Source organism: Puma concolor, chromosome A2, assembly GCF_028749965.1.
Source record: "Puma concolor isolate L17-30 chromosome A2, mPumCon1.1.hap2, whole genome shotgun sequence".
NCBI lineage: Eukaryota > Metazoa > Chordata > Mammalia > Carnivora > Felidae > Puma > Puma concolor.
The window spans coordinates 168,258,325-168,280,071 of NC_141668.1; the positions used below are offsets into that span (position 1 = coordinate 168,258,325).

The 21,747-nt window shown below is 51.2% G+C and overlaps 1 protein-coding gene across 2 annotated transcripts in view; it reads right to left on the reverse strand.

Annotated features, from left to right (window-relative positions):
- Positions 1–230: 230 nt before the first annotated feature.
- The window catches only part of SAFB (scaffold attachment factor B), a 36,796-nt gene continuing 15,279 nt past the window's right edge, over positions 231–21,747 (reverse strand). The window contains exons 4-21 of one of the 2 annotated variants that reach the window (XM_086699355.1): positions 21,483–21,689; positions 18,582–18,644; positions 15,888–15,915; positions 14,437–14,947; positions 13,968–14,017; positions 13,035–13,129; positions 11,167–11,316; positions 11,007–11,089; positions 10,568–10,707; positions 10,315–10,403; positions 7,981–8,087; positions 5,528–5,818; positions 4,240–4,377; positions 3,978–4,020; positions 1,527–1,642; positions 1,215–1,315; positions 735–801; positions 231–541 (exon numbers count right to left, since the gene is read on the reverse strand). In XM_086699355.1, coding sequence (XP_086555481.1) covers positions 412–541; positions 735–801; positions 1,215–1,315; positions 1,527–1,642; positions 3,978–4,020; positions 4,240–4,377; positions 5,528–5,818; positions 7,981–8,087; positions 10,315–10,403; positions 10,568–10,707; positions 11,007–11,089; positions 11,167–11,316; positions 13,035–13,129; positions 13,968–14,017; positions 14,437–14,947; positions 15,888–15,915; positions 18,582–18,644; positions 21,483–21,689 — 2,409 coding nt within the window. In that variant the 3' untranslated portion in view covers positions 231–411. Of the gene's footprint in view, positions 542–734; positions 802–1,214; positions 1,322–1,526; positions 1,643–3,977; positions 4,021–4,239; positions 4,378–5,527; positions 5,819–7,980; positions 8,088–10,314; positions 10,404–10,567; positions 10,708–11,006; positions 11,090–11,166; positions 11,317–13,034; positions 13,130–13,967; positions 14,018–14,436; positions 14,948–15,887; positions 15,916–18,581; positions 18,645–21,482; positions 21,690–21,747 lie in introns of both variants that reach the window. The other variant, XM_086699354.1, reaches the window with a different exon arrangement.

Here is a 21,747-nt window from a genome sequence, read left to right on the forward strand (position 1 = left end):
GGAGGAAGAGGGACAAAACGGCCCAGGCTCAGCAGGCGGCAGGTGAGCGCCACCAGCAGACCGCTTCCGGAAACCTTAACGGTCCCTTTAAAGCTGCCCCCGTCCGTCCTCCTCCCTCCTTCCCCGAAGGAAGAACCATGACTAAGTAAGCAATGCCGAGTATGATTCCACTTACAAAAATACGTGAAATGAAGAGAGACGACGCTTTAAATAAAGGGTATGTGAACAGAAACACATTTATTACAAAAAAACAAAAACCAAAAAAAAAAAACCAAAACACAAAAAAACATTCACATTGTATTGAGCTACAATATGGCAGCAGATAAAAAAAATTATTGTACACAGTTTAAGAGAAACTCCTAACAGAACATACTCTTGTTGCCACGTGACAGAACACAGGAATCCAAGCGCTTAGTAGCGGCGAGTGAAGCGGGTGTCGTTGGGGCGGCTCCCCCGGTTCTGGCCTCCGAATCCACCCTGCATTCCGCCGCGTGGGATCACGTGGCCCCGCGAGGCCCCGCCTGGGGCGAAGCTGCCGCGCCTACGACACGACACACACACGGTTCCCATGTCGTTCCCGGGACCGAGGGGCCCACCCTACACGCCCCCGTGTTCCGGGAGCAGCGCCTCCAGCGGGCAGAGGGAGGAGGTCGGTGGGGCGCCTCCCGGACCATCTGCGTGGCCACCGTGCAGAGGGGAGAGGGCTGAGCTGGACGGGCGGCACGACACCTTACCCTGACATCCCTCCCCGGTTCATCATGTGACCTGGCCCAGAGTGCCCGGACATACTCCTTTCGCCACCTGCGAGACGAGAGAGGCCGGTCACACGGTGCCTCTGCGCAGCACGGAGCGCACGTGCAGCGCAGAGGACTCCGACGCGGGGCTCCCGTGACTCCAGTACCCTTCCTGAGCCACCCAGTGGACCCAGACCCCGCGGATGCACACGCCGGCCGTCCTCGCCGAGCGGCGGCAGAGAGGAGCTACCTGTGCCCGCATCGCTCTTCCCGTGCCAGACGGCTTCTGTCCATCCCCCCTCCCTCCCCACATCCAGCCAGTAACGAGCGGGACCCCAAGGAGGAACAGCAGAGGAAGCCGTTCCCGCCCTCGAGAAGCAGGGAGACGAGCAAAGACGGGCGTAAAGCAGGTGGAGCCTGAGCCTTCCAGGTGCTCCCCCACGAAGACAGACACGTCCCCGGCTGAGAGCCAGTCCTCACCTTGCCACCTCTTGTGGTCCCTGTCTACCATGCCTCCGTCAGCAGCACCCTGCCACGCACGGTCATCCTCTATTCTTCGGCCGTGGTCCCCCCAGTCACGTCTGCCCCTTAGGAAAAGACGCCTCTGATTTGGACTGCCCCCTCTGCGCCTTGCAGAATAGCAGGCGCCACGGGTTCCGGAACGTGGGTTTCGCGTTCTGTGTTCCCGGTCCCCATCCTCTCTCCCTGAGCCAGGGCTCCTCAGGAACACACACCGATCCTGCCAGGGGCGTGTGAGGCCCCTGCAGGTGCTGTGGGGGGTGGGACACAAACCTGGGTGGAGGAGGCAGCCCCCGGCCCTCGCTCATCCTCTTGTCAGAGCCGTATCCCCAGCCGTCCCGGGAGTCCCGCCCATGGCGCTCTGGTCCTCCGTGGCGTTCAGGGTAATGCTGGACGTGAAAGAGCCAGAACAGAAAGAAGGCTTCGGTATCAAGCTTGGATCCCAAGGCCTTGGGGCCAACAAGCTGATAATGACGACGACAGTGACAGTAACTCAGAAGCACTGGCGAGCATTCTACACACGGTCGTGTGCCACAGAGGCCATTTCGGCTTGCTCAACAGCCACATCCTCGAAGTCTGCTCACGGACAAGTGAGGAAAACTGAAGAATGTAAACAACGGAGAAAGAAACCGAGGGATGAGATCCACCCTAATCCAAAAGGAGAGACTTCAGGCACCGAAGGAGAGAAGGCGCTGGGGCCTAGTGGCCACCCTGTGCCAGGAACAGACAGACAAGCAGTGCACCCGGGCCCGGTGCTCTAGCCCCTAGGAACCTCCAGAACCAAACGACCACTAGGGATCCTTTCACACTCACCCCAGACCTGGCGCCTCACCGGACCGACCACCAGCCACTCTGTGGCGTGGTCTGTGGAACCTGCTGGCCTGGCCCTGCTCTACGCGCCATCGGAAGGACGGAAGAGAGAGCCCTTCTAGGAATGGCTGTTTCTCGTTCTAGGAAATGCTGTTCTCAACAAACGCTCACCACTGGCCCTTCACCCGAAGCCTGCCCTGCTTGCCGGAAGGACGCCCCAAGCTTTAGGGAGCTGGTGAGGCGGCTTTGGCTCCATTGTTGCTCTCATGATCCCACAAACCCAATCTGTAGCCCTGTGGTCTTTTGCTCCAAGATCACATTCTAAGCGAGAAAGCCTAGAAAGGAGTCCTGGTAACGAAGCCTCTTGGATGGATGCTCCGGCTGCCCTGTGGCTGCACGCGTCCGCGCTTCTGCGCCTGCTAAGCCAGGAGCTCGCCAGGGCCGGGGCCGGGGCCGGGGCCGGGGCCAGCCTGTCACACGGGAGCCCTGGCCACGTGTGCTTCCGCCTCCTGCCTCCACGGGCCTCGCGTTCCCAAATGTGTGCGGACACCTCCCTCAACCAAAGTGGGGGAGGTGGGGCTCAACTGTACCAGATAGACAAACACAGCACTGTTCCTTCCAGGCACAAAGCTAAAGCCAAAGCCAAAGTGTCCGGGCAGGACAACAGCTGCTTAAATGAGACCCCGAAGCCCCACTTCCATAAGGAACCTGCAGGACACACCAGCTTGTAAAAAAACAAAACAACAACAAAAAAACAACAGCTCACGATTCAGACCACTTCCTTTCGACAAACGCAAATATTTCCGAACAAGCAAGCTTTTCTCGGCAGCCTTCCGAAGACACCGAACCGACAGAGAACACTTTGCACAAAGCCGATCTCTAGCTCTGCCCGGTTTTTCACAGGGTAGCCACACTCTCCTGCCCACCGACCAGCTGGTGTAACGGCTCAGCAAGACCCTGAGAGCCTGTGTTCGTGTCCCCTTCTGTGTCCCATGTCCCTGCCTGCATCCAGGGCAGCACCAGGGTTACTAAGGACAGCACACACAAGAGAAAACATCCTTTCAGGTTTGGGAGCGCTTCAGCCCATAGCAGCAGGAGAGAGCAGGCAGGGATTAGCAGCTGCGTGTCAGGAGCCGGGCCAACCGGTGTAGACATGGCTGTCAACCCATTTAGCCCCCACACCCTGAGCAGGGGGGAGTGAGCGCCCTCACTTCAGAGCTGGGAGACACGTGCTCAGCACAGTGCTGACACCAGAATGCGACTCTGGTTCTGGTTCCGGAGCCTGGACATCTAACCACCGAGCCCCACTTCCCCAAAGAGAACCGCCAAGAGCGGGTGTAGATTCAGTTGCCCTTCAGATTCACCTCCAAGAAGAGGAAAAAGAGGCACGCGACGACCGCTCCGGAGGTAGCAGGGGACCCGCTGGGTACGGCCAGGACTACGCAGTCCCCAGCCACGCCCTCAGGAAGCGAGGAAGGAGGGCAGACAGAGCCGCGCTCCAGCAGGGAAAGGAAACTCACGGGCAGCAATTGTGCCCCCACGCCGCCCTGACCACAACCTTCCGGAATTCCTCCCCGCACCCCCCGATATTCCAAGTAAACCCACTAAAGAGCGCGACGTGGAGAAGTTCTTAATCTAAACGTTCGACAAGTAAAAGAAGAAACTCCAGCATATTTTTTAACATGTGAGTCCTGCAAAGCACGAGCCCCTGGCCTCTCATGGGCTGAGCTGTGCAGACGGTGACAGTGGAGCCCTTCAGACTCACCCAAGGCTCCTTAGACATTGATACAGATACGGCATTTAGCTACTTCGCCATTCAGAAGTGAACGAACCTCAGCTGAGGAGGGAGACAGCACAGAGAGAGAATCGATTCCACGGCAAAAACCGTGGCTGCAACTCAAGTTTCTGACTCACCTGTCCTTCTCTTTCTCCCATCATGGATCTTGAACCTTCCCTCCTGAAAAAGGAAATTTAAATGAAAACATAAGAAGAGAAGGTAGGTCGGCTAGACACCCCCTCCCCCAATAGAAAACATTTCCCAAACCGAACCCAAGTTATTCATAGCCTGAAGGTCTCAAAGCCTAGAAAGGCCAACCCTACCTAGTCCTCCATCATTCAGAACGAGAGGAAAAGAGAACTTGTACAAATGGGCAGGGTCATTGGGAGCCTGGCTGACCTGTCGACAGAGTGGTCAGGGTAGCGGCCCCGGTCCCTGTGGTCAAAGTCATGGAAACGGTCCTGGCGGTTGAAATCAGAATGGTAGCGCTCATCCAGAGCGGCCCGCTTTGCTTCCGGCCAGTAGGCATCGTCTCGCCTGGAGGGGGAATAAAGAAGTGATATAATTTCTCCTTCAAGTTCATAACCTTTGCCGAGCTGGTGAACTGAACCCTCAAACTGTCCCTGGCTCCTATCATTCCACAGAATGAGAATTAACTTTTTCGTCTTTGCTACACAAGCTGAGAGCGGCCAGCAGGGTGATGTGGGATCCGACGGAAGGACCCCCTTCTATTCTATCCAACAAGCCTCACTTGACCCTAAAGAGAAGAGCCTTGGTTTCCCTAACAGGAGGGGACGTGGGCACACCTGCACACCCACAGGTCGCCTCCGGGAAGAGCACACGGCCTCAATCTATCAGGACAGCAAGCGAGAGTCGTGACCCCCCCAGCTCTCCTCAGCGCACTACCTCTTTTGCTCCAACGTGGACTTAACCCAGCAAAGACACCAGTGGGGGGACGTTGAGAGGCACCTGAAATATACTGTTTCAAAAACATGCATGACCGTAACGGACTCCCAGCAGTGGTGTTTTGCCCAAAGGCATCAAAAATCCTAAAAGAGCTCGAAGGCCCTCGAAAGAAGTCTTGCTGGATATTACATGCAATCCACGCAATATCCACACAATAGAGGGAGGAATACAAAACGTGGTTCTTCCCGAGTGGCGATGCGTGCAGAAAAGCTGGTCATATCAGTGCTGGGATTACCACCCTGGACTCCCACCAGCAAGGACTGAAATCGGGCCCGTTTTTCACTGGGGCTAGCGTTGGAGTATGCCCAAGTCATGTCGGTATGTCCAGGGAATTAAAGTTAATATCACTGGAAACGAGCCACAATACATGGCTACAATGACAAAGCCTACACGGAGGCCTGAAGGAAGTTTCTTCCGGTCGCGGGTCACCCCCCTCGGCACTTGACTCGCATGTAGCCCCGGGCTGAAGAACTCCCTTCCCTTGGGGGTTCTGTGCTAGGACTTGAACGTGAGGCTTTCTTAGGCGCTGCTCTACCCATTTCCCCACTGACCCCTAACAATCTCAGGTGCCCGACGAACAGGACGTCAAATCGAGCTGTAGCCCGTACGCATGCGGCCTCTGAAACGAGAATCTCGCGGAAGCGCGACGTGGGGGACCCTCACCCGATCCTAAAGGCCACAGGCCGCCTCCGGGGTGGCGGCTAAGGGCAGCTAGGCTCACCGGCCGTCCACGTCGTAGGGCCTCCGCACCGCGGGCCGCCGCTCCTGCTCGTAGCGCAGCTCCTGCTGGCGCCGCAGCTCCTCGCGCTCGCGGTGGATGCGCTCCTGCTCCCGCCGGCGCTCGTGCTCCACGTGCATGCGCTCGCGCTCCAGCCGCTCCCGCTCCATGCGCTCGCGCTCCAGGCGGTGGCGGTGGAAGGCCAGCCTCTCGCGGGCGATCTCCAGCCGCTCGCGCTCCTCCCGCTCCCACTGCGCCTGCATGCGCTGCTCCCACTCGCTGCGCTCGCGCACCCTGCGGGAGAGCAGCTGCTGGAGGGGCCGCGGTGCCGGTGGCATCACCCGGCCAGGCGAGCGGCCGGGACACGGGAGCCACGGCTCCCGCCCGCCCGGAGCGCGGACCGGCCCCGGGAGCTGCAGAAACGCGGCCCCGGGGCCGCGCCTTCCAGACCGGCCAGGGTGTCGGTGCGGCGGCAGCCCCGGGGTGCCCCCCAGTTCGGCCCCCGATCGGCGGGAATCAGAGCAGAGAGGCACGGGCGCATAGGGGCTCCTCTAGGATAGGAGCTGAACCTCACTTCCCGAAACCTTTTCTGCAGATCAACATCTGATTCCATGAAACAGTCCATTAAAAATAAGAAACAGAACACACTTGCCACAGGAAATTAAGTCTCGGTCAGGACCTCCCGTCCCTAAATGAGCTTCAGTCACCCCGGGATGGGGCGAGTGCACTAGAATTGAAATCCTGACGATGTTTGTAAACTCAGATGAGTTTACCAACAGGCAGCCCGTGGTGGCCGAGCGAAGGGCCGGGGAGCCCGCGCAGCCCGAGGGCGCGGCCAGCTCTGCTCTTGTTAGGGACACCAGCTACACCCCAGCGCATTTCCTGCCAGTCCCTGTACGTGTGACACGGAAGACAGTGGCCACATTGTCCCCTTTCCACCCGTTGCTACGCCTTTACAGACACCTACTTATACCGGCAGAAACACATACTCTTGCCTCACTGCCGGGTTTTGGACAAGAATGGCTACAGCCTCCTTGATTAATGCGACACGTCCAGGCCCCTCCCACATCCGCCTTTACAGGTCGAGGGCAAGGGTTCAGGAAGGGCCCCGTGGAGCGGACAGGCCACGGTTTATACAAGCAGCACCCAGAGGCAGACCTTTTGATGGTCTCCTAACTTTCACAACCTCACACAATCGGAGGCTTTCTCATGCACAAGTTCCTCTAGGGCAGGTCTGGAGAAGTGGCACTTCTAGGTCTGGGGCACTAGACTCAGCCGCGCGGGCCACCGCGGAATCCCTCTCCAGAGGCTGCGCCCCGGTCCCCCACACTGGAATGCACACAGTGCACCCAACCAAACCGGCAGAAGCAAAAACTGGTCTCACTGCTCTTTTCACACGCGCTCCCGGTGCCCAGTGAAGCCTCCCTTCGTCCTGAGTCCTGCGGCACCTGACCCGTCCCTTCTGTCGACTCGCTCCTGTCCGTTTCCTAGCAGGTTTTTTTTTGCCTCCTTACATTTCCTTCACATCACGTTTATTCCCATCCCTCGTGGATCTTTCACGTACAGACAGAAGTTACATTTTCTCTCGGTCAACCTCTCCTTCCGGCCCCCAACTCTTGAACGCACCAACTTCCGCTGTATACGGGCGTTGTCAGCTTTCGTGTTTGTGTTCTGTCACCAGCTGACGGGGACTGTTTTGTCACTGATGGGAGTCGCAGACCCAGAGGGCCGACCAAAGGAATAGCCAAGTGACTTGAAGCTATTAAAGGATGGGAGAGCCCATCCTTTTGTCCCTGGAGAGAAACGTCACTACTGACATAGGAAGTCCCCACATGCGCACGGGTCAGCTCTGTGGCCCTACGTCACTTCAACACAAGGGCCCTTTGTCCAGCGCTCGTCCCTGTGCAGCAGGAAGCTGTGAGTGTCCGCACACCACAAAGGCCGTGCCTCGCCCCCTCTACTCATTCTTACTCTGCCAGTTTTACCAGCGCTGTTTATTTTTTCAACTATAGTTTAAGAATTGTTTCTTTGTCAAAAACTGTCATACAGTGTGTTCAGTACTGCTTGTATTTAGTTTTTAAAATTTCTGGAGACTTTTTCTTTAGCTATTTTAAGGATGGGGACATCTCTGCTCTCTCCCTGCGTGTGTCCCACTGTTTCTCTCCCTTCCGACCGCTCTGGGGGCACGCCGGGTGTGTGAACCAGCACTGCTAGGCATTTCAAGTCCCTGCCGTTACCTCCCAGAATCATCAAGAGATGGGCCTATCTGCATGAGAAGATCATTTGAAAATAACCACAGGATGGAAGAGCACAGCAAGTCTATTGAAGGCCAAAGGAGCAACAGGGTTTAAAGCAATATCCCACCCACAGGGGGCTCTGAAAACATGCCCCCATGACATGGTCTGACTAGTCCAGAGACAGAAGCAAACCAGGAACACTGCTGGACACGGACTCACCTCCGGGACTCAGAGTCTCTCGACTTCCGAGGCTCTTTGACTTTATCAAAAGACACAACAGACCGCTTCTCTCTGCTGGCCGATTTGCGATCCTGGCTCTTAGAAACCTGGTTCACCAAAAAATATTCACGAGTTAAGGTAGAAATGACAACAGGAAGAATCAGGCGAGTCCACATCCAAGCATCCAACACGAAGATTGGAAATGAACGTTAACATTTAATGGGACAACCAGTTAACAGGGTGTTCCCTCCTAAGAAACTTCATGTTTTCCTGACCATACTTAAAAATCAAAACGTCATCACCATGCCAAAATATCCAACGAGAATTTTCAACAGGGTCAAAATAGAAATATTATCTCCCTAAACTTTTTATATGATGAAAACCAATTCTTAAAAAAATGTATTTGGGGTGCCTGGGTGGCTCAGTCGGTTGAGCGTCCGACTTCGGCTCAGGTCACGATCTCACGGTCCGTGAGTTCGAGCCCCGCGTCGGGCTCTGTGCTGACCGCTCAGAGCCTGGAGCCTGTTTCAGATTCTGTGTCTCCCTCTCTCTCTGACCCTCCCCCGTTCATGCTCTGTCTCTCTCTGTCTCAAAAATAAATAAACGTTAAAAAAAAAAAAAAATTAAAATAAACTCCTTGGAGTGCCTGGGTCGCTCAGTCGGCTGAGCGTCCGACTTCAGCTCAGGTCATGATCTCGTGGTTCATGGGTTGGAGCCCCACGTTGGGCCCTGTGCTGACAGCTTGGAGCCTGGAGCTGCTCCGGATTCTGTGTCTCCCTCTCTCTCTGCCCCTCCCCAGCTTGCACTCGGTTTCTCTCTCTCTCTCTCAAAAATAAATAAAACATTGAAAAAATAACATAACATAAACTAAACTCCTTACTCTCAACTCTTTACTTCTGTTCTTTTCCTTCCTAATTAAACATGCAGTGAGTGCCCAACCATGGCTACCTCTAGTATAGCTGCGGATTCCTGATTTGCGTGACTGCGTTATCTTTACGAGACCTACCCATCTTAGCCCTGGAACTCATACTTCCATTTTGCCATTTTCCACTCATTTTACATAAAATAACTGTAAAAGAGCTCACGTGTACTATAACACGTGCACAAACATAAGCACGCTGAAGTCTGCAGGACCGGAACACTGGCTTGCAATAGCCAAAACGATTTGCCATCTCACAGCACAGGGTAACATGGCAGGCCCGAGGCTGGCGCCTGGGAACCTGGCGTTCAGAGTGTCTCCAGGTGATGGTCCCAGGGTGGTCACTGTGCCTAGACTGTGCCCACTGTGGTTTCTGCTCAACACCTGCTTTCCTCTTAGAAGTCACGAATTTCGGTATATATCTAGCAGAACGTCTAGGTAACCAGCCCCCAAATAACAACCTTGGGTGCTGACACTAACAGGCTAACGGGCTTCCCTGGGCAAGAGCATAGGCCGCACGAAGGGGAGAGCACGAGGGAGGCTGCACAAGTCCTCTCTGGACTCTGTGTCTTTTCCCCCATGACTGGGCTGTGTATCCTTACTGCACCACTGTAGGTAATCTTAGCTGTGAGGACCATCACAGGCCAAGCCCCGTGGTCCTGAGGGTGAACTGGTGAATGTGGGTGGTCTTGAGGACCCTGGCCCCATATCTATCCAAGTTGCAAGACCCCAAAATTGAAGTTAGGGACACTGCAGCTGCCTAAGCCCTCACAGCAGGCAGAGTGAAACGGTAAGGACCCAAGACAGGTACTTTGTGAATTGTGTTCTCTGGAGCATCTGCGTGGAGAAAGAACACGGGACCGAGCCCAAGTGGAGATCCAACTCAGAAGGGCATGAAACCCCAGCTGGGTTACATAGGAGTTTAGGAATGTGTGATGGAGAGCTGCCACCACCTTCAAGGGAGACCATGAAAATGGCCACCTACATGTGGATTCGGGTGGGGGAAGCCAACTATTCTCATATTTTAATTTTATAAGACAGTGCTCTAACTCTGTCATGGCTTTAGTTCACATTTGAACTTTAAAATTAGCTTTAGGTAATAAGAAAACAAAAATTCTCATCAGAACAAAGTTATGCGCAAACAAAAGCTTTTAAACTCTTTCCGTTTTGGGGGCAACTGGGTGGATCAGTCACCAGAAATCAAGCGTCTGACTCTTGATTTTCACTCAGGTTACGATCTCATGTTTTGCAAGTTCGAGCCCTGTGTCAGGTTCTGTGATGACAGGACGGAGTGTGCTTGTGATTCTCTGTCTCTCCCCTGCTCTCACTCTCTCAAAATAAACTTTAAGAATAAAAAAATAAATAAGTGAAATAAGAGAAACACTAAACACTCTAGTTAGAAAATTGATACTCACTCTCTCTTTGGATCCTGAAGTCTTGACACTAATAACAGGCACCCCTTTAGATTTATCCATCACTACGGTCCGCTCGGTTCCTCGACTTCCTACAGAAGAAAGGAGTTGTGTAATGGAAGAAACAGAAAACTCCCAGATTAGACAAAAAGGATTTCTCTCTATGGAAAAGAAATCTAGTATGCACTGCTGACAGCAAACCGTAAACCACACCAGCCGGGAACAGAGCACAGGGCGACATCACCAGTGACAGCACCTGATTTTGTGGTTCGAGATCGCTCGGAGGGGCCAGGTTTCTGATCATCTTGATCTTTACTCTTTTCTCCGCTTACGTCTTCACCCTTCTTAGTGTCCTCTTTTCTATCAGCTTTATCTTCCCTCTTGAGGTTCGCAGATCTACAAATGACATCCCAGAACAGACGCACGTTACGTCCAACATTTAGGCAGCGAAGCAGCCACGACGAGACTCTTGCAGTGAGCGCCATGTGACCAGGAGCCTGCTCTCCCCAAGCACCCTTGGAAGAGGGGCTGAAGGAAGGAATGCTCTCAGGGAGCTACTTGAACCCCCTCCACCAAACGTTAGTATAAACTAAAGGAGGGGGAGGCCTTGCGGTCTCCCTGTCCGTGGAAAACGTGCAGGATGCGAAACGTAGAAAGGCCATCTTGTCCACAGTTCCCTCAGAGAAGAGCGATACCTGTCACTGGTGCTGGACTTCTCCTTCTTCCCCTCACCCTCTCTCTTCTCAGAAGTTTTCTTCCCAGTTGGTTCATTTTTCGCCTGAAAAAAAGAATCAAGTGCAAGTATTACCTTATTTCCTCAAAGGGTCACATCCCGGTAAGAAAACCACCACTTACTTTTTCCACAGAGATCATCTTCCCGTGGAGCTCTGTTTTGTGCAGGTGGTTAATGCATTTTGTGGCCTCTTCTGCTGTGGACATTGTAACAAAGCCATAGCAGCGAGCTCCAGGACTCCGGGCATTTGTCACAACCTTAGCGCCCACCACCTCAAAGGAAAGCACACAAACGGGACTCAGACACAAAGCCCCCACTCACAGACCCCCAACAACCGTTGCGTGAAACGCACAGGACATCCCCGTTCACGCTGCTTTCTTCTGATGCATGAGTCCCGGCACCTGCCCTGGAATGAGGACTGTGGGCGACGCCCCGTCACCCAGTGCCTGACAAGTGGCACATGACAACTAGGGAGGATGACGCTACTGCCTCACTGGGACGACTCTGCGGATCTGCCCCACTTCCGGCCGTTCCCTCTGGGGATCAGACCTCAGCCGTCATTCCGTTAGCCGTGTGGGCAGTGAAGCAGGAAGACAGATGTGCACGTGGAGACTGATGTAAGGACGCTAAACCCATCTTATTCCGAGCGATGACAAAATTCGGTAGGAGAGGTTTCTGGCACCAGAGGCACATCTTTGCACACTACTTACTTCTCCCAGTGACCCTGGCAAGTTAAGGTTAGGCACTCTGGCTCAGGGGAGGTCCCACATAAGCCAGTATTCACCCTCATTATGCCACACGGACACTCAGACCCAAGAGAGTTTCCGAGCGGGCTGTCCCTACTCAAGGACATTAAGCTGAGAACGAACCCAAGACACTGCAGGCTCCAAGGTGACATGTCCCTGCTGAGAGTACCCATCTGGGCCACAGGGGAATCGTGAAAGAGGCCCAGCACGCATTGCCGAGGCCCAGGGAATCATTAGTTATTTCTACAACCCCATCATATTTAATTTCACTCTTTTTGGTTCCCAGACATCGATAACCAAAGCAAATACTATTGGTTTTCTCCGCTATAAATTGTTGAATCCTTACTATAAACAGAGGCCTGTGCTTAAGTCTCACTTTGGCTTGCCCCAAAAGCTACCTCTGAGAAAATGAACCCTGGATGCAGCAGTTTATTTAGGAGGTGAATCTAGAAAGCACATGGGGAGGTGGTGAAAAAGAGAAGGGAAGAGAGCTAACGCAGGTACTCTAAATCAAACACGGAACCGCAGCCGGCCTGGAGGGGTGGGGGAGGCGGGTGCCTCTATCCATCATGGCCACCGCTCTTGGGCTGAGCGAGGAGGGGAATCAGGCAGAGGAGAAGTGGCCCGGCTGTGGGTGAAAGCAGGCGGGCTGAGGGACACGGGCCGGGCCACCAACAGCTCTGCAACAGCTACACACGCCATCCGAAGGAGCCAGCACCTCTGAGGGCCCTCAAGCAGACGGGAGCTCACACAGGGGAAATGACGTGCTCCCGGCCACTCGACTGTGAGCAGCAGAGCTGGGCCCACAGCTGCCCAGACCAGTCTGACCCTAAAGGCCCTGTTTACAACCCCTTTCTACAGCCTCCCTCCAGTTCCACAGTGACCACCATCTCGCAGAAGTGCTGACAGCACCTCCCCGCCCTGCCCTTTGCCACCACTGCTGAAGTTGAAGACTCAACACCACAGAAACAGATTTAGAAAATCCTCTAAAATTTACGTGGTGGCTTTGGGGCCCGGGAAAAGGGAGAAACAATACGGAGCAGGCGTGGGCTCTGGGAGCTTCCACCTCTCTCACCGCGAGCAGTGGAGGGACAGACCCGCCACAGGCTGTGAGCAAACATGAGCCAAAGAACGGCACGGCGTCGTTCAAAGCAGTCCCCGAGAGGGGACAATCATCTGCATGTAAAGGCCGTACTACATTGGCTTAAAAACATTTTCTCTCCTCGATGACCCCTTGGTCTTACCTTCCCATATTTGCTGAAAAGATTCTTCAAATCTGTGGCTCTGGTGGTAGAAGAGAGTCCGCTAACCCAGAAATTTCTACCACAACTGCTACGACCTATTTCAAAAGAAAAGTCTGGTCAAAACCACCACACTCACGAGATCCTGAGTCTTAAAGACTAAAGTCATTCCAAACCAGACACTTCCCCACTTCTCCCAGATGCCAGCACAACCCAAGCCGGCTAAGACAGGAGGGCCTGCCGCGTCCTCACACAACGCTGGGAAACGCACACCAGGTCTACCAGGGTGGTGAGCAAAGCCAGTTTAACAGCAGTGAACCAGGGGCTATCAGGAACGTGGGAGGTTGGTTCACATAGAAAGTCGCCAAATGGCACTAGGCAGCCCGGTGGAGTGGCTTCTGCCCATAGAACAGCTGCTATCAGGATGAACCCAATCCAGATGCTTCTCCTTCTTGTCATATATACCTTCCCACCTATGCCTCATCTGGATTTCTTCTTCTAGACTGCTAAGAAGGAATCCGAACCAACAAAACGTCGTCTCCATTAGCGATTTTAATAGAGAGCGAAGCTGTTGATCAACCTGAGGTACCAGATAACCCCACGATAGCTGAAGTCAGTACATTTATTCCCATTTACAAGTATCACTGAGGCTAAGGAAGTCTGCAAATCAGAGGGCCAGTCAGGATCGATGAGCTCAAAGTGCTCCCTCGAAAACAAGTGTCTGCTTCCGATCGACAGGTTAACTCTGAGGACCTGGCCTGCCCTCTATAACCCAGAACCTGCAGATGAGTAGCAGAGGAGGGGAGAAAGGCTTCATGAGAGGCCCCAAAGCACATCTGGGAAAGAAACACCATATGCAACGAACCGGAAGCAGATACCCCACTGCTGCCAAGGCCCAACATGCTCCAGGAGACTGGGGTCGCCCCGGTGACCTACCCTTTTCCTCTTTGGAAAGCCTTTTTGTATCCGAGTCATCTTCGACAGAACTAGAGACAAAAGATAATGTCACTCCAGAAGGAAGCAGCAGAGAGGAAACAAACTCAAAATTATAAAACACGTGCTGAGGTTGCATACCTACCCGAAATTTAGTTCTGAAAAAATGATACCCCGACAAACTTGTATTGGAAATCTGACCTAACCATAAGATTTCAGACCCATAGGAGTTAATTAATTCTGCTGGGCTAAAGATAATTAGGAAGAATTAAAGAAAACAACCATGATAGGTTGAGAAAAGAAAAAAGATTATGTAATCAGTTTAAAATAAAGAGAAATAAAACATCGTTTAGAAGTAAACTACAATTGCATCAGTCTGGCTGGCCAATTGCAGAAAAAACAGCTTATGTGTGTCATTAAATGACCAATGAAAAGGAGATAGCGTCTGGTCTAAAACTGAGAAAAAACAAACCTCATTTTCTGATCAGCGCCCTCACTGGCTGAGGACTCTTTAGGAGCCGGAGGGACTTCATTACAAGCTTCAAAAGCAAACTTCTTCACGTCTTCTTTGCTATCTCTGGGGTCTGGGCTTGAGGCTTCCTGGGGCGCTTCCGCGACCTCCTCGCTAGAGGCTTCCGTGTGCTCTGAGGCTTTACTACTCTGCTCAACTGGCTTCTCTAGCCCTACAGGCTCACAGTCCGTCCGCGCGCCATCGCCCGGCTGCTCCACGGGCTCCCTTTTCACTACCGCTAACAGGGTGTCTGCCCTGCTCGCCTGAGCTCGTGCTGTTGACTCGCTGGCCAAATCTAAGTCACCCTCCTCCGGATGGGCGCTGCCAAAAAGGTCCTCTTCCTCCGCAAGCTTTCTGTCTGGCCCCACGCTACTTGTATCCTGTGCAAAGGGCTGCTCCAGCTCGGAACCTTCTTCTTTTACTGGCTCAGATTTACAAGTTTCCCCCAAAATGTCGAGTATTTTCTCATTTTCTACGGATTTAACAGGAATAGAATGGCACAAGGTTTAATTACCAGGGAAATAAAGCAATCACAAATGCGGAACCGGCACGGCTGCCACGCTAACACGAAGAGAACCGCTAGCTACACAGAGATTGGAAAACCCGCGGGTACACAAAGTTACACTGGTTACACTACCTGCGCTCCAACCGACTGCTACAGTAAGCCGCTACGCTACATGGAAGAGAAAAGCATCCCAGAGATTTAACCCCCAAAACCTTCTGGCTGATTCTTGACAGTCTTCATTCTGTCGTCGTTTACAAAGAACTCTTCCAAATTTAGCTTCCAAAGTCCAAGTTGCTTAACTGAATGTATCACCATTCACTGAACAGCTCAATTTCCAAATTTCTTTGAATTTCTTTTAACAGAACAGTCCAACATGAAAACCAGAATCTCTTCCATCGGTGATCTGAGATATTTGCAGTCCAGAAAGTGAACGGTATTTGTTTGGAATTCTCATGAAGAAACTCTTTCCTCTTCTGGAATCCAGTTATGTCTCAATGTTTTAAAACGCATCTCCCTACAGCTACCTGCACTGCCTGAATTAAAAACCACAAAGTTAAGACACTGCCCAATATCACAAGATCTGTTTTGTGGGGTGCAGAGGTTATTAGCTCTTGAGAGGCATGCAAACTCTTTCTACGTGTTTAAATGCCGTTTACGTTTAAAAAGGCATGAGATAGTCTCATCTCACCAATACAGTTGTAAAATGAGAAGTCAGCCACTTTCACAGATCTGGTGATATGGCTGGGTTTCCAATCTCTATGATCCTGGTATGTTCTGGATCGTAAACCTTTAGAACAATGTATACTACAGTAAGGCAACTTTTTAAAATTAAAGAATTTAAATTAGAGAAGGTGGAAAGCTAGAATGGTTCCAAACCCCCGCTGGTAAGTTTTTCATTTAACAGTACCTGGCTCCAAGGATGGCTCTTCAATTTCCTGCAACAAAAAACATAAATAAGATTGTGCCAGATGAACGCAATCTAGTTCATTTACACTGAAAACTAACTAAAAGGGGGATTTCTGAAGTACAGACTAGGAAACTCACAACTGCACCAGGTGGAGGACCTGCTCGCGCATTCAGGAAAGAGCCTGCCCTCGGACACGCCACCTCCCTCCCCTCCGCCCCAAGCTCCCCATTGCAGGCTACTCTCCAGGGGCCTCGGCCCTGGTTGCGGATACTGTTTCTTTTGCCTTGTTTCCCCAGCACCTGGCAATCGTATCACTTTCAGTGGTGATGACATCATCACGGGCTTGTCGGTCCCCCTAGACTGAACTCTTAGAAGCCAAGAGAGCGGTGTTTTTGTCTACTTGTGGCGTGTAACAGAATGCCTGACATTTCACTCAACGTAGCGCTAATTTCTAAAAATTCAGAAGCGTGAGGGAACATAGGTACAGGTGGTTGGACCTCTGTTCTTAGTTCACGTGGTCCTACTACCTCACCTCTGCCTGCCTGTCACTTGAGTGCTGTCTAGCATTACACGCTACTCCCCCCCCCCCCCCAGCTTTTCCAACCAGCGTTGCCACGGGGCCCCCTCTAATCCCTAAATATCCTCCAAACCCTTCCCAGAAAGCCCTGTCCGTCCAGACCATGGCCACTCCTCACCTACAACAGCATCTGGTCTCACTATCCCTTCCCCATTTGCCTGCACTTTACCGCCATAGTGAGCATACGGTTCCTTGTGGCCTAAAGCCTTCAGCGATGGCCCCCACACCCTCTCTCCCCCAGCAGGCCCACATGTCCCCGCCCCACCCCCAGGCGAGTCCTACACCTCCCTCAGCACTTGGCTTGGGGGCCATCTCTTCATAGAAAGGCTTCTCCTAATGGCTTCAGAGGCTGCCCACTATGGAAGAGCCCCTCTGTCAACATGCGGTCCTCCACACTGACATTCCCTCTGCGTAAGGCCCGTCATTCTGGACTTTAGGCAATACTGAGGAGCACCGACTAGGTTCCACGCACAAATGTAAACACCACACACACACACACACACACACACACACACACACACACACACACGTTAATCAGACAATCCTAACAGGTTAGAACTATCAGTATCAAACTTCTTTTCACAGACAGGGAGACTGGCACAGAGTGACTGACAAACTTCCTCAAGGACACACAGCACAGCCAGAATCTAAGCAATGTCTGTGTGGGTGGGAGTCCACACCAGTCCTGGTCTCTGCTCGACCCTGCTGAGGTACTTCCCATGGCGAGGAAGGGCTCCGGGAAGATGGTGACCACCCTTTCTTCTCATTCATCTCTGTATACACACCCGACACATGCTTGTGGGATGGAGGGGAATGGTCTGCACCTCCACTGGGAACTAGTCTGCCATCCTGGAAAGCACTGTGGAACTGTTCACTTCTCTCAGTTTCGTTTTATGTATTTTTTTTCATGCAACGTACCCCACCCTGGGAATTAAGCCTACAACTAAAGCCAAAGATCATTCTAGACAGAATTCTCTCCTTAACTTTCTCCAGAAAGAAATTAATGTACCTCTATTTGTCTCGGAAGGGTTTATATATTTTCCACGTTAACATGGGAGTCTTTGACCAAAAAAACCCAAAAAACAAAAAACTAGAGCAAATGGCAAGACCCGGCTCCTCCTTTCCTTTCGGAGCCAGGAAATGGGTGGTATCACTTTGCAGCTGGAGCGAGACATCAGGACTAAAGGTAAACTGGGCTCCACCGCACTCTCTTGAGGTTTGCACCCTCCTCGCAGCTGGGATTCTGGCTTGCCAATAACCAACCCTGCCCCTGCCTGGCAGAAGCAAATGGGGATTGTGTCTGAAAGACGGCTTCTAATTAAGCAGTACAGGTAAATGAAAAATGACACCAAAAAACCCCAAAAAACAAAAACTGGCACATACTATGTTTTTATTTCCTTGCAAAATTTTCCAATGAAAATCAGACAGCTACCCAGATAAGTTTATTCCAGCAATTTTTATCTAGGCAGGCTTGCTGAAAAATGAAAAAGAAACTCAAGACCCACATGTATGTAAATCCTACCTGAAAGTCAGTCCACATCTCATTTGTTCTCATCTAAGATTTAATATTTACACAGACGATACAGTCAAGATGATAGAGTCATCAAAATAAAGCTCTGCATTTGCTGTGAGAAAATTCCCGTAGACGGAACCAGAACCCCTGAGGTTCCACCCTTCCCAGCTGTGACGTCACTGCTCTGGCCACCCCACCCCTCCTGCATCCTCATCTGGACCCCGAGAATCTCTCCTAGGGAGGGAGTGCTCCCCTCGGCCCCCCCACCCCCACCCCATCTCACCCAACAGAGGACACCACCCAGAACAGATCAGACAGGTGGTCTTTCCGCCGGCAATGAAACCAACAAGACCTTCCCAAACGGGCCCTCCTCTTGGCTGTACGGAAGCCACGGAGCTCGAAGGGGAAGGAAAGACGAGGAGTCCTTTGCAACAGGCACATTGTACTTGGAGAAAGTGGAAAGTAAAACCCTCTCTGAAGGTGCCAGAGGGGCAAACACACCTCACAATGCCTTGTACTTAGCAGTGCCATACAACATCTGAAGTGGTTGCCAGAAATGGTAGTCTCATCTTGGATTCTAAAATTATCGAGACATACAATTTACCTGCAATATAGTGAAGTCAGATGATGAAGTATCTAAATTGTTTAGAGTTTCTTTGTCCTCCATCTGCAAAATAAACGAGAATACAGTTTATGTTGTCAATACAGGGTAACCCAACGGTACACCCATACAATGAAAAATAACAGCGATGAAAATCACTCCTGACACAGTGCAGGAATCAAAACAGCATTACAGTTTGACTTCACCTCAGTTTAAAGAAACATTCCAAGTGTATATACCTGCAGATAGAGCGTGAAACCCACTAAAATGGTACCAGTGAGGATTTTAAGACACGAGCCAAAGGAAAAAGGAAAAACAGTAGGTTTAATCTAAAAAGAGATTAAAATTAGGTAGTACAGACTCTCCCAAATCAGTCGGAACCCCAAGTTCGGGGGCTGCTCTCCCATGAACAATGTCCAGAACCAGACTGCGGGACAGATTCTCAGATTTCTCGGGCCGCCACTTCTCCAAGCCTGAATGCTACGGCTACTGAGCCTGCTGCCCCAAGGTGGCTCCGGCCTAGACTGGGGTGGATCCCTTGAGTACCTGACTCCTAGCCTCATCAATCTCCAAAGTGGAGTGTGGGGATAGGAACACAGGACTGCAAAGTCAGGTGGCCCGGAGGCACCTCTGTTGGGGAAGAACGACTGGTGGACTGATCTTCTAAGAGGCGGGCTCTACCCAATAAGGTGGGGGTTCCCCATACACATGAGGGAGATCCATAAAATTACTGGGTGAACCAAAATAAACTTAACTGCTTGCCATAACACCCCAAGCTGGTTATGTTTTAGGGAGGACAATAATGTTTCAAGTATTTGCTAAAGAACACGTACGGCTATTACGTTTATCTGGCTAGGAAGCCACCCTTGCAACACTCCTTCCTTCCGACGCAGCTGTCTCCAGATCGCCTGTGTGTGCTCCCAAGAGTGCAAGACCATCTGTCCTTTCTCTGCACAAGTGGCCACACATTGTGTACCCTGCCATAGCTTCACTTTCCTCTTGGAGATTGTTTTAATTCCTGTAAACCTAATTAGCTCATGTACGTGGTTACATTAAAAGTAATAACTATAATAACGGAAGGGGTGATAATATTTCACACCGACGACAGCAATGACCCTATGGTGCGGCTGTATGCTGGGCACTGCTCTAAAGCAGGGTCAGCAGACTTCTGTCAAGGGCCAGCTGGTGAATATCTGAGACTTTGCAGGCCAAACGGTCTTTGCCATGATCATTCTACTGTACTGTTGGAGAAATCAACCACAGAAGACTGTCCCCAACAAGAGTGGCCATGTTTCAACAGATCTTTGGCCAGTATGAGGACTTTGGATCTAAGCTGGTAAGAAACATTTATCTTTTCAATCTTCCCCAAACCAATTATTTTTGCAAGTGAGGTCTAGAGAGGTTAACTAACTCACCCAAGGTCGCACAACAAATTAAGTGGCAGACCTTTACTGAATGGTCTTAGTTGTTAAACTATACCACTTCCATCAATCATAATTACTTAACCATCACTGACAGACACTCGAGACACTTCCAGGCTTTTGGGACTGAATGTATTATTTTCTAATCGGAGAGGAAAAACCAACTTCAAGAAGCAGCAACTAATAAGGAAGGGTAAGTACTTCATCTCACTGCTCTAGCGTTTGGGGTACTTTTGAGGAAAGCCACTGAATGAGACTCACGCCAAAAACTAAAATTATATACCCTATTTGTATCAAAATGAGAGTCATTTCTCAGAATCACACTTTCCATTCCAAGGACAGTCTGCTACCTCTAAGGATACTCAGGATCCGTTCCACTAGCAGAGAACAGAGGTTCCTTCCCTGAGGATGACTCAGGAGGCACCCACCAGAAGACATCTGAGAACCACTACAGAAAGGAGGTGCCTCCCAGGAGCCCACACATAAGCATTCCTACCGAGATGCCTCACATCTTCTAATTTTTACCGCCTTTTCCATCTAGTCAACATTCATCCTCACAGAAATACAATAATCTAATAAATTTTTCGCACCAAGTCAACACGGTGTAGGAGTTAAGCACACGGACTCTGTCATCAGCCTGGTCTTCTTACTCTCTTACGAGCTATGTGTTCTTGGATCTTTACCTTTACTCTCCAATTTCCTCAAGGAGAAAATAGGCAAAACGTCATTTACATATGTCCTGTTGTGTCAAAAAGATTAAAGGACATCAGGCCTAATGCCTGGCAGACAACATTCAATAAAAACACCCATTACAACTGTATTATAATTTGATTTGTTTCTAACATGAAAAAACTAAGGCTTAAAAACCGTCAAAGCTGGGGCACCTGGGTGGCTCAGTCGGTTGGGCAGCTGACTTCGGCTCAGGTCATGATCTCGAGCCCCGCGTCGGGCTCTGTGCTGACAGCTCAGAGCCTGGAGCCTGTTTCGGATTCTGTGTCTCCCTCTCTCTGACCCTCCCCCGTTCATGCTCTGTCTCTCTCTGTCTCAAAAAAATAAACGTTAAAAAAAAAATTAAAAAAAAAAAACACCCATCAAAGCTTATTATGGAAGGGTGACTAGAAGGAGGGTACCAGACGGTTCTTTAACAGGAAAAGACCAACTTTCAACCTGTATTTTGGTATTTTCGAGGCTTCTGAACCATATTACCATAGACCAACCTCCTAGAATAGGAAGGTCTTGAATAGCGCCCCCGAATGTTTAAGACTGCATTATGCAAATAAATAGCAACTACTCGCGTACCTCACCAAGACACTACTTTTCCAAGCGAAGTGTGTTTTCAGAACTGTCTGAATTTTACACGTAAACAGATGAACTAGTTTTAAAAGGACCCAATTCCAAACGCAAACCTTATCATCTACCAAGGTACTTGAGGAACTGACGAATCCTGGTACATCCTAGATAGAGACCCTGCCGAGTTACCTACAGCATGTTCTTGAAGCTGCTCAGGAAGGTCTTTCATTTCTCCCTCGACTAGCTCTCTGCTATCGGACAGGGACTCTGGGAGGTTATCCGCATCATCGTCTTCTACGCCATCTGCAACGCTTCCATTATCGATTTCTGCTTCATCCAACACGCTGATGTCCATCATGTCGATGTCCTGCAAGTTCTCCAAACTTGTTTCAACGTCCTCCTGTGACAAAACAAAATATAACCATCACATGACTGCCATGGGTCAATCCACCAAGTTG